This window comes from Myotis myotis, unplaced genomic scaffold (assembly GCF_014108235.1).
Source record: "Myotis myotis isolate mMyoMyo1 unplaced genomic scaffold, mMyoMyo1.p scaffold_m19_p_16, whole genome shotgun sequence".
In the NCBI taxonomy this organism is placed as follows: Eukaryota; Metazoa; Chordata; class Mammalia; order Chiroptera; family Vespertilionidae; genus Myotis; species Myotis myotis.
Genome location: NW_023416320.1, coordinates 35,261,431 through 35,274,330, shown reverse-complemented (window position 1 = coordinate 35,274,330; position 12,900 = coordinate 35,261,431). Strand labels below are relative to the sequence as shown.

General features: G+C 37.8%; 1 protein-coding gene across 5 annotated transcripts in view; it reads left to right on the top strand.

Moving 5' to 3' along the window:
- The window catches only part of ARFGEF1 (ADP ribosylation factor guanine nucleotide exchange factor 1), a 102,850-nt gene that overhangs the window by 20,134 nt on the left and 69,816 nt on the right, over positions 1 to 12,900 (top strand). For all 5 annotated transcript variants that reach the window (XR_004972520.1, XM_036338447.1, XM_036338449.1 and 2 more), the window contains exons 2-4: positions 10,458 to 10,488; positions 10,985 to 11,141; positions 12,583 to 12,729. Coding sequence is in view for 4 of the 5 variants with exons in the window: in XM_036338447.1 (XP_036194340.1) it covers positions 10,458 to 10,488; positions 10,985 to 11,141; positions 12,583 to 12,729 (335 nt within the window). In the remaining variant the exon portion in view is untranslated. The remainder of the gene's footprint in view (positions 1 to 10,457; positions 10,489 to 10,984; positions 11,142 to 12,582; positions 12,730 to 12,900) is intronic.

Sequence of the window (12,900 nt, the reverse complement as noted above, 5' to 3'; positions counted from 1 at the left end):
TAGTTGCTTTCTTCAAGGAAACCTTTTTAAGTACCTATTTGTTCTGGATTTTATGATAAGCCTGAGGAATATAAAGCTAGAAAGGGTGTTTTTTGCTGTTAAAGAGCAATTGAAAGAAATGATATCATATAATAAGGTGTTACGGTAGTGATAACCGGAAGAGGTTATGGGAATAGAAAAGTGTAATTATCGTAGCCTGGAAGTGTAGGGGAAGACTTCTTGGAAATGACAGCTGTTTATCCCAGAAGGGTATGTGCCAGGAAAAGATGGGTAGGAAGAGTATTCTGGGGAGGGAGGAGCATCATTAGCCAAGGCTAAAAAAACATGAAGTGTGGTAGTTACCCAGAAGATTGACATTTTGAATCTTAAGTGTGAGGCAGAAATGGTAGGAGATGGGCTTTTGGACAGTATTATAGGTGATGGTGAGCCTGGACAAAACCACTAAAAGATTTTTAGTTAAAAGTGACGAAAAATGTTACTGAAGCAGTCTTGAAAAGTACCTGCAAGGCCAATTGGTGTTAGAGGTGGAATTCCAGCCAGAGGATATACTTTGAACAAAAGCCCACAGGTGTGAAATAGCACATCAGTTTTCTGGATTTAGCGTGCTTTATTATTGGGTATTTGTGTGTGTGTGTGTGTGTGTGTGTGTGTGTGTGTGTGTGTGTGTGTGTTTTCTTAATCAATGGGGAATGCAAGGAACCAGCATGAAGAGAGATGAAAAAGTGGTAGGGGCCATATCTCGGAGGGTCTCGTACACCTTGCTGAAGAGCTTGATCATTATCCTGTCAAGGCCAGTCTGGGACTAATATAATAGAGCTGAAGAATGGAGATGAGGAGTCAGCAGGCCTGGTGAGATTTGAGATCCTGACCTAAAGAAGTAGCAGAAGAAATGGAGAAATCAAATCAAAGGAGAACAACAGATCCCATTCTTGGCTGTATACCAAGAGCATCTGTTGAGCATTCTAAAAATGTAGCTAGATGCATCACATTACTGGAGTTTCTGATTTGCTGAGTCTAGGCATGGGCCTGAGCATCTTATTTTGCTTTTTAATTTTATATTTTACATATAATACAATAAAATGGACTTGCCTTTTTTTTTTTTTTTTTTGGTGGGCAGTTCCATTAATTTTACCATGTGAAGATTTGTGTGACCTCTTCCATAATTGGGATACAGAACAGTTCTAACACCTTATAAAATTCTCTCTTGATAACTCTTTATAATCTGTTCCTTTTTATTGCTGAGTAGCATTATGTTATACGGATGTACTGCAGTTTGTTGTTCTCTCACCTTGAAGGACATTTGAGTTTCAGTTTTTGGCAGTATGACTAGAGCTACTGTAAACATTCATGTATAGATTTTTATTTGATTGTCAGTTTTTATTTCTCTAGGGTAAGTGGGATTACTGGGCATATGGTAACTACGTATTTAACTTTATAAGAAACATTCAAAGTGGATGTACCCAATAGATGTATGGAAAATCCTTAAGGTCCCTAATCATCAGAGAGATGCAAATTAAAACTACAATGAGGTATCACCTCACACCTGTCAGAATGGCTACCATCAATCAATAAACAAGTGCTGGTGAGGATGTGGAGAAAAGGGAGCCCTTGAGCACTGTTGGTGGGAATGCAGACTGGTGCAGCCACTGTGAAAAATCGTGTGGAGTTTACCCCAGAAATTAAAAATGGAGCTGCCTTTTGACCCAGCCACGCCTCTTCTGGGTCTATATCCTAAGAGTCCCGAAACACCTATCAGAAATAATATATGCACCCCTCTGTTCATAGCAGCAGTATTTATATCAGCCAAGACCTGGAAACAGCCCAAGTGCCCATCAGTAAATGAGTGGATGAAAAAGCCGTGGCACATTTACACAATGGAATACTAAGTGGCTATAAAAACAGCAAACAAAAAACTTCTTACCCTTTGCCAACGGCATGGATGGACCTGGAGATTATTATGCTAAGAGAAATAAGCCAGTCAGAGAAAAACAAATATGATTTCACTAATATGTGGAATCTAATGAACAAAGTAAACTGACAAATAAAATAGAACCAAAGGTATGATACATAGAACAGAGTGACAGATACCAGAGGGGAGGGGAGTGTGGGGGACTGGATAAAGGAATGTGAAGGGATTAGGTAAAAATCATATATGCATAGCCCATGGACACAGACAGTAATGTGGAGCGGACTGGGAGAGGGGGAGAGGGGGCTAGGTGGAGGTGGGCAAAGGGAGTGGGTGGGAGAATGGGGGACATTTGAAGTAGTGTCAACCATAAAAAATTTAGATGAAAAAAATAGTGGCCATACCATTTTACATTATCACCACCAGTGTCTGAGAGTTCAGTTGCTCCACATCCTTACCAACTCCTGCTGGTGTCTGTATTTTAACTATTTTTAAACTATTTTAATAGGTGTATAGTGGTATCTCATCATTGTTTCCATTGGCATTTCCTTAGTGGCTAATGGTGTTGAGTACATTTTCAGGTAATTATTTGCCATGCACATATCCTTTTGGTGAAGTGTCTTAAAAGTCTTTTGCTTATTTTTAAATTTGGTTGTTTTCATACTGTTGAGTTTTAAGAATTTTAAAATATACACATTGTATATATTTAAAATATATGTACATAAATTCCTTTGTGAGACATGTGATTTGCAATATCTTCTGTAGCTTATCTCTTCATTTTCTTAACAGTGCCTTTTCCAGAAAAAAAGTGTTTATCTTGATAAAGTCAAATTTAGTAACTTTTTTAAATGTCTCACTGTTCCAACCCCATTTGTTGAAAATATCCTTTTTTTCCCCATTGAATTGCCCTTGCACCTTTTGTAAAATATCAGTTGGCTATATTTCTGTGGGTCTGTATGTGAACTCTATTCTGTTTAGTGGTTTCTGTGTCTAGTCTTTCTGTAGTACCACATTGTTTTAATTATTATAACTTTAAAGTCTTAAAATGGGATATTGTGTATCCCACTTTATTCTTTATCATAATTATTTTATCTATTCTAGTTAGGTTGTTTTTCCTTGTAAGTTTTAGAATTCTCTTATCTATATGCAGAAAATTATGCTGGAATTGTGGTTGGCAGTGGGTTAAATTTGAAGATCAATTTAGGGAGAATTGTCATCTTTATTGTATTGAGTCTTCCAATTTATGAACATGACATGTCTTTCCTATTCTTTAATTCTTTTATTTCTTCCAGTATACATCCTGTACATGTTTTATTAGGTTTATACTTAAAAATTTCATTTTGGGAGGAATGATTATAAAAGTGTTGTTTTTTTAAAGTTTGGTTTCCAGTTATTCATTGATACTGTAAGAAATTTCATTTATTTTTGTGTTAAAACCTCATTAAATGCACTTATAAGTTTTAAGAGTTTTTCTTCTAGATTTCATTGGAATTTTTACGTAGACAATCATGTCATCTGTGAATAAGAAAAGTTTTATTTTTTCCTTTCCAGTCTATATGCCTTTTCTATTTCTTGTCTATTGCACTGACTGGGACATTCAGTGCAAAGTTGAATAGAAATGGTGTGAGTAGACATTTGTGCCTTTTTCCAGATCTTGGGGGAAAGCATTGTTTTTCACCATTAAATTTGGGGTTAACTTAGGTATTTTGTAGCTACTCTTAAATGTTGAAAAAGTTCCTTTCTATTGCTAGATTGCGGAGGATTTTTATCGTGAATGGAAGTTGAATTTTTGTCAGATGCATTTTTTTTTCTGCATCAGTTGATACTATCATGTGCCTTTTCTTTTTTAGCCTGTTTACATGGTGAATTACATTGGCTGATTTTTTTAAAATATTGAATTAGCCTTGGATCCTTGAAATAAATCCCAGTTGGTCATGGTATATGATTCTTTTTATAGATTGCTGGATTCTATTAGCTAATATTCTGTTGAGGATTTTTACATTTATATTCATGAGTGATATTCATCTGTATTTTCTTTTTCTATACTGTCCTTGTTTGTGCAATGCAATTCTGACACTTAAGTATGCAGGGTTAAGTCAAATTTGACTGGTTTAGGGCACAGTCCTCTACAAAATTGTCCTCACTTCAGACACCAGCCCCAAGCTCCAGAGTCCCCAGACCACCCACAGTTCTATATAACCAACTTGCTACAAATTCAGGGTTCTCACCCACCCGCTCTAGTTTGCTAGAATAATTCACAGAACTCAGGAAAGTGCTTTACTTAGGATTTCAGTTTTATTATAAAGGATACAAATCAGGACCACCTAAGAGACCCATAGGACAAGGCCTTGGAGAGTCCAAATGCAAAGCTTTCTTGTCCTAAGGATGCATCACCTTTCCGCAAGATCAATGTATATCACCAACCTAGTAAGCTCACCCCACCTTTGGGTGTCCAGAGTTTTTGTTGTGGTTTCATTACATAGGCATGATTGAATAAATCATTTGCCACACAATTGAATTAAATCAGCAGCCCTCCTCACCTCTCTGGAGGTCAGGCTGAGATCATATGGCTCTAAGCAACATAGTTAGTCTTTCTAGCAAGGCTGGCCCCTATCCTGAAATTACCCTGGAGTTCCACCATCAATAACAAAGGCAGTCCTATAATTGGGGAAATTCCAAGGGAGTGGCTTCTTCCTAGGACCAGGGACACGACAACAGTCCAATTTTTAATTCATAAAATGAGTTAAAAAGTGCTATGTTCTCGTCCTTTTTTTAGTAGTTTGGAGGTCTTTTATTTTTTTAACACTTATACCATGAATTTATAGGAAACGGGTTCCAGCAGCTCGGGCTCCTTTCCATTGGTTCTCACAAAGTGTGCTTCTCTGGGTGGAGTAGGTGGGTGTTCCAGTTGGACCCAGGTACCTTTCTCTTTGGCTTTATTCTTTTTCTGATCATTTTCCCTTACACGGTTCGGGAAGCTATCCTGGCTGTTAGAGTGCTTAATACGCTCAGTCCGTACATTAATTCTCTTGGAAGGAATCTTGCCCTTAACTTGTTTGTTTACCTTGCCCACTGCATGCTGGGTGACACTGTAGACTCCTGTTTTGACATGGAAACATTTGTGAGGCATTCCTCTTTGAACAGTGCCCATTTCCTTGATGTCTACAATATCGCCTTTCTTGCAGATTCGCATGTATGTGGCCAAAGGAACAACTCCATGTTTTCTAAAGACCTAGAGAACATACTGTGTAGTGGGTGCCTCTCCTCTTTTTCTTTGTGCTAGTTATTTTGGAGAATTACTGAAAGATGGTTGGTTCTGTTCTATTGCATTTTTTGAAGGATGTTGTATATAAATGGTGTTAACTTTTCTACAGACATTTGGTAAAATTATCCAGTGAAACCATCTGGTCCTGGAGATTTCATTTTTCATTGTTTTAAAATTAGGAATTGAGTGTATTTAATAGTTGGAGAACTATTCAAAATTATTTCTTATTGGGTGAATTGTGGTAGTTTTAAAGGAATAGTTCCATTTCATCTCACTTGTCAAATTTATATGTATATTATTGTTTGTATTAGTCCCTTTTAATGTCTGGTGTTTTTAGCAATAACCTATTTTATTTTAGATATTGGTAACTTGTGTCTTTTCTTTTCCTTCCTAGAGGTTTGTCAATTTTTTAATCTTTCTAAAGAACAGTTTTTTATTTTTAGACATTTTTTAACATTGTTTTTCTGTTTTCAATTTCGTCTCATGGCTTTATTATTTCTTTCTGCTTGCTTTAGTATATGCTGCCCTTTTTCTACTTTCTTAAGTTGGGATCTTAGGTTTGAGATTTTGTTTCTTTTAAAAAAATATTATGAAATTGGTGAGAACACTTAAGTTCTACTCTTAGCAAATTTCAGTTATACAACACAGTGTTATCAACTCTAATCACATTATGTATCAAATTCTCAGACTTTATTAATCTTATAACAGAAAATTTGTATCCTTTTCCTAACCTCTCCCTTTTGCCCTCGTAAGCACACACCCCTACTCCAGCCCGTAGCAGCTACCATTCTGCTCTCTATTCGTATGATTTTGGTTTTTTAGATTCCATAAAAAAGTGATACCATGCAGTATTTGTTTTTCTCTGTCTGGCTTATTTCACTTAGCATAATGCCTTCTATGATCATGCATGTTGCCACAAGGCTGAGAAATACTCCGCGCGCGTGTGTGTGTGTGCGTGTGTGTGTGTGTATCTCACATCTTCTTTATCCATTCATCTGGTCTTGGTTCTTTTTAATATATTTTTATTGTTTTCAGAGAGGAAGGGAGAGGGAAAGAGAGAAAGATGATTGATGAGAGAGAAACATTGATCAGCTGCCTCCTGATTGCCCCCTACTGGGGATTGAGCCCCGCAACCTGGGCATGTGCCCTTGACTAGAATCGAACTCGGGGACCCTTCAATCCACAGCTGACGCTCTATCTAACTGTGCTAAACCAGCTAGGGCTCCATTCATCTGTTGATGGGCACTTAGATTGTTGTATATCTTGGCTATTATGGATAATATGAACATGGAAGTACAAATCTCTCTCCAAGATAATGATTTTGTTTCCTTTGAATATATACCCAGAAGTGGAATTGCTAGATCATATATGGTAGTTCAATTTTTAATTTCTTGAGGATGCCTTTCTCTCTTTCTCTCGCTCTGTCTCGTTCTTTCTCACTCTCCATCTCTCTCCATCTTTCTCCATCTCTCTCAAATCAATAAGCATTCCATTGTGTATGTGTACCACCGTTTTTTAATCCACTCATCTGATAGGCACTTAGGCTGTTTACAGATCTTAGCTATTATAAATTGTGCTGCTGTGAACATAGGGGTGCATATATCCTTTCTGATTGGTGTTTCTGATTTCTTGGGATATATTCCAAGAAGTGGGATTACTGGGTCAAATGGGAGTTCCATTTTTAATTTTTTGAGGAAATACCATACTGTTTTCCATAGTGGCTGCACCAGTCTGCATTCCCACCAGCAGTACATAAGGATTCCTTTTTCTACGCATCCTTATCAGCACTTGTTGTTTGTTGATTTGTTGATAGCCATTCTGACAGGTGTGAGATGGTACCTCATTGTTGTTTTGATTTGTATCTCTCAGATGATTAGTGACTTTGAGCATCCTATCTAATAAAGACATAATATGCAAATTGACCATCACTTTGCAACAAAGATGGTGGCACCCATAAGCACAAGATGGCGGCGCCCAGTCCCCTCGCACCACCGGAGTCCCTCAGTCTTTTAAGCCCCCCCCCCCCACGGGGGCAAGGGGCAAGCAGCGCCCCAGTCCCCCGCAGCGAGCAGACAGTAGGGCACTGCTTGCCCCTCACTGTGGTGCCAAGGGGCAAGCAGTGTCCCAGTCCCCTGTGGCGAGCACACAGCAGTGCCCCAGTCCCCTGGGGCGAGCACACAGCAGGGCGCTGCTTGCCCCTCACCACAGCGCCAAGGGGCAAGCAGGCCCCTGCAGAGAGCAGACTGCAAGGCCTGCGGTGGCGTCGAGCAGGCAGGTCCGCAGAGAGCAGAGAACCACAGGGAGTGGGCCTAAGCTGTCAGTAGGACATCCCCTGAGGGCTTCCAGATTGGAGAGGGTGCACGTCAGGCTAAGGGACCTCCTAACCCCGTGTACAAATTTCGTGCACCGGGCCTCTAGTGTTTTCATATGTCTCTTGGCCTTCTGTATATGTCCACTTTCAAAAAGTGTCTATTTAGGTCCTTTGCCCATTTTTTAATTGTATTGTTTATCTTCCTTTTGTTAAATTGTATAAGTGCCCTATGAATTTTGGAGATTAAACCCCTGTCGGATGTAACATTGTCAAATATGTTCTCCTATTCAGTGGGCTCTCTTGTTTTGTTGATCGTTTCTTTTGCTCTGTAGAAGCTTTTTATTTTGTTGTAGTCCCATTTGTTTATTTTCTCTTTAGTTTCCATTGTCCTAGGAGATGCATCGGTAAACGTAATGCTACAAGATATGTCTCATATTTTGCTGCCTATGGATTCTTCTAAGATTTTTATGGTTTCCTGTTTTATGCTTAAGTCCTTTTATCCATTTTGAGTTTATTTTTGTATATGGTGTAAGTTGATGGTTTAGTTTCATTTTTTTGCATGTATCTATCCAATATTCCCAACACCATTTATTGAAGAGACTGTCTTGACTCTATTGTATGCTCTCGTCTCCTTTGTCAAATATTAATTGAGCATAATGACTTGGGTCTATTTCTGGGCTCTCTGTTCTGTTCCATTGGTCTATATGTCTTTCTTGTGCCAGTACCAGGCTGTTTTGAGAACAATGGCTTTGTAATATAGCTAGATATCTGGTATTGTGATCCCTCCAACTTTGTTGTTCTTTCTCAGGATTGCTGTGGCTATTCAGGGTCTTTTTTTATTCCATATAAATTTTTGGAGAGTTTGTTCTAGGTCTGTGAAATATGCTGTTAGTATTTTAATAGGGATTGCATTGAATCTATAGATTGCTTTGAGTAGTATGGACATTTTAATGATGTTGATTCTATCAATCCATGAACACGGTATATCCTTCCACTTGTTTAGATCTTTATCTCTTTTTTCAGCATCCTGTAGTTTTCTGAGTACAGGTCTTTTACCTCTTTAGTTAAGCTTATTCCTAGGTATCTTTTTTTTTTTTTGTTGCAGTGAAGCACAATACTCCTTAACCATCTTGTTTTTGAAAGGTTAAATTAGGTGCTGCACAGGCAGGCTAAATAGCCATCTCATACGGTGACTGAAAAAAAATGAATTTATTTAAGGAAAAGGAGATGGAAGATGGGGATATCCAAAGGCAAGGGCTACACAGGTTCGGGGCGGGGGGGTTAGCCCAGGAATAGCTGCCTGCTGCCTTTTGCTCCCCTGGTTGCAAGTCTCTTGGAGCTCCTTAGAGATTGGGTGATACGTACCTGTGGGGGAATGACACAGGTGTGCTCCTTGGAAGGAGAATGCATACTGGGTTTTTTGTCCTGAGCCTATTTATCTCTATTACAGGTGGAAATCTTAGGGGAAGTCTCAGGGGAGTCTTAATAGAATAGTCATCAGCTTTCCAGGTGTGCTCTTTAACCTGGAAGGTCCTGGTCTCCAGCGATTCGTCAGTGCCAAGGGGTCATTACTCAGTGTAGCTGGTCCTGAGGCAGCCATGGTGCCATTTCTCTGGTTTTGCTGCTTTTCTGGGCCTGGAGCTGAAATACAGCTGAGGCCTAGATGTTATCTTTAGGGAGGAAAGGTCAGGGGGGTCTAAACCGCCTGACCAGCAATATGAAAGACCACAGGTCCAAACCACATGACCAGTGATATGCTAGGGGAGGTTCTTGTTTTGCCCCTTGCTAGGCATCCAGGGCTTTCTGCCCTGGTGACTTTCTGTACCTGGCCCATCATCCTTGCTCCGGGGCTAACAGTTTCCTTATCCAAGCTCGTAGAGCATGAGACTAACTTTTCATGTTCCTGGCAGTGCTTTTGTGCTTCTCATATCTCTCTCCCATTTTCCAGCGCATTATTTCAAACCTCCTCATGCCTCCTTAACTCTTTCTGTTCCAGTTATTTATTGCTGTGTAATAAGCCACCTAGGAGTTAGTGGTGTAACACAGTGATCATTTTATTATGCTCACAGATTCTGTGTCAGGAATACGTATGGGGCATGTTGCTGTTCCAGTGTCTGGGGCCGCAGCTGGAAGACTCAGGTGACTGGAGGAGATGTTAATGTCTAGGAACTGGAATCCTCTGGAGGTTTCTTCATTCACTCACATATCTGCCTCCTGGCCTGTGATGACTTGAAAGCTGGGCTCAGCTGGGATTGTTGACTGAACCACTTACATGTGGTCTCCATGTGGCTTGGGGCTTCTCACATCAGGGCCATTGGGTTCCAAGAGTGGGTGTCTGGAGACCCAGCATTCTAAGAAATTGAAGCAGGAGCTGCATGGCCTTTTCTGACCCCTTATAAACACTGAAGGGAAATTTTCCCATTAAATTAGATATATGTATTTTGCAGTGTCTTGTATAGTCATAAGTAGAAAAAATGGTTAAATATCATTTGTACATGGTCAGGAAGTTGTAGATTTTGCCTGATAATCTCCTTGAAGTCGTCAGAAGAGCGGTGTATTGAGGTTCTTTTCCCTCACCCAACCTGTGCCTTATATTCTGTGACTTCAATACAGCATACATAATAATCTGTTCTTAATATTAATGCTTCTGGTTCATATAAATAGTTCCTTGACCAAAAAACACTCACACACAACAAAACTTTGAGAAAAGGAAATGCTTTGGGAATTAAATCTGCAGTTATACCATTCTTATTGTTATTAATGTATATTTTTGCATCGCTTTATAAAATTAATTTGTGTAATTTAATGCATTTAGCTGCAATAGAATTTTATTTGTTTTTTGAGTTTGTATGCTTCCCAGTTTGTTACATAAATTAAAAATTGGTTTATATAACCTGTAATGAGATTACTTAATGATTGTTGTTCTGTTGTCAAGTTTTCTAATGTATGCTTCCCCCCCCCCCCCCCTTTTACAGAGGAAATAAAAGTGGAGACTGAAAAACAGAGGTTAGTGGGGTTTCTTTTTTTTTTTAGTAAAAATAATTTGCAAACTTGTCAGTCTTAGCCAAAATAATAATAAAGTTATCTATATTTCAGTGTGACAAATTTTTTTCATGTGATCTTTAAAATAAAATCAGTTTTTAAGAAAAAAATTATAATCATACTTATAAATATATAAGGGAATTTCTGAAATATCATAAGACACGTTTTAAAGTCTTTGCTTAGGCTTTTAGAAAGGTTACTAAATATTTAGTAACCTAACTAATTACTTTATTTAAAGTAAATGATTACTTTCTTGCATTTAGTCACAGCTCTGGCTATTAGTTTTTGATCTGTAGCAAGTCATTTAATTTCTGGGTGTGGTGTCCTCGTGAAATAATAAGGGAAGATGAAAACTGGTTTAGCAAGCTTCCTTTTAGAACTGAAATTCTGTGTTTTTATATGAGTTTATCATCCATATGATAAATGTAGCATTCTATTTAGACCCCTCTTTTTCCTGTAGTCCTCCTCATGGAGAAGCAAAAGCTGGATCAAGCACCCTTCCACCAGTGAAATCAAAGGCAAATTTTATTGAAGCAGACAAGTACTTTTTACCCTTTGAATTGGCCTGCCAGTCCAGATGTCCCCGCATAGTTAATACATCTCTAGATTGTTTACAGGTATGTATAAAATGGCTTTAAGTGAAAACCATCCAACTGGAATGTGTTTCTGAACATTACTCACAATTGATAATTCAGACATTTTCCATGATAGCTTTTACTATGCTTCTTGGTAAGAAACCAAATGGTTGCTTATATTCAAGAGAGACAATAATAGTTGCAAAAATGTTTTTAGTTTAAGGTTAACAAAAATCATTAGTTTAGTGAATCACAGAATCTTTACTAAGGTTACCAATAATGAAAGTGTTGATTTGGTCTGTTTTTCCATCAGTGAAATACAAGAACCATAGTTTGAACCTGCCACTGATGTTACATGCATCATTATTTGCAAATGGTTTTACTAAATGACTGCGAATTTATATAAGACAGTAGGTTAATATTGACAGCTTAGTATTTATATTTTCTGTTGGACTTTAGCTCTGACCTTTATTTATGTCAGGAAAATTTTTTAAATCTTTTATTCTGTTTTACTTATGTGGATTCCCTTACATATTTGTAAGACAAACCTCCAGAGTTAGAGGTCCTACTCTTTTCAGGTGTTTTCACTGTTGGTTCATTTTACCTACTTATACCTATTTATACCTATTTAACAATTCAGTCATGTGGAAAAGACAATATTCTTTTGATCTGTTTTTAATGTTAGGTTAAGGATAAGTTTATTTGATTTGTCACCTTGTTTTCCTTGAAAAATTAAAACTATAATATCTGAGGCCTTTCTTCAAGGGCTATACTGATAATGTTGAATTAACAAATCAGTGATTTATTGTAGCCAATGTATGGAAATTCGGTTTTCTTCTTAATCACAGATCTAATTTGGAAAGAGATTTTGGGTTATTAAATGAGTGAAGATAGCTTTCACAAAAGCAGTATTAATACTGTTTAGATAGAAAGCATTAAGCTATTCTAATTCATCAGAGACAACTACTTCTAAGGCCTGGCTTTCTCAAAATTTCACCTGATTGTTTTGTTGTGGTTATTGTTCTGTTTCCATGGTAATTGCAGTGTAAGTAATTTCACATGTTTATAGCTAATAAAGCTTTCTTTTTCTTTTCTTAATATATTTTTTATTGATTTCAGAGAGGAAGGGAGAGGAAGAGATAGATAGAAACATCAGTAATGAGAGAGAATCATTGATTGGCTGCCTCCTGCATGCCCCCTACTGGGAATCGAGACTGCAACCCAGGCATATGCCCTTGACCGGTATCAAACCTGGGACCCTTTAGCCCGCAGGCCGATGCTTTATCCACAGAGCCAAACTGGCTAGGGCCTAATAAAGCTTCTTCATGAAAAGTTGGTATAGCCTTGGCTTTGACTATGCCTTAATGATTTATGTAATAATTTTAATATATATTCAATTATATATTGTAATTTTAATGTATATTTAATTAGTAGACATATTAGTTAGCTTAATTAGATTCTTTATTTTCTTTCTCCATTTCAGAAGCTTATTGCTTATGGGCACTTGACTGGCAATGCTCCAGATAGTACAACACCAGGCAAAAAGTTAATTGATAGAATTATAGAAACGATTTGTGGCTGTTTCCAAGGTCCTCAAACAGATGAAGGAGTTCAGTTGCAAATAATAAAGGTAAATAATTATATAAAGTGAATTTATTATTTTTAATCTGTATTTTTAAAAAGCCTTTTACCTTGGAAAATATTTAGAAAGGTCATTTTATGTGCTTTGTTGGTATAATAGAGGTTATTTGGGTGCTTTTTAGATCCTATATCGGGATTTTGTTGTTGAATGCCAAGAGTT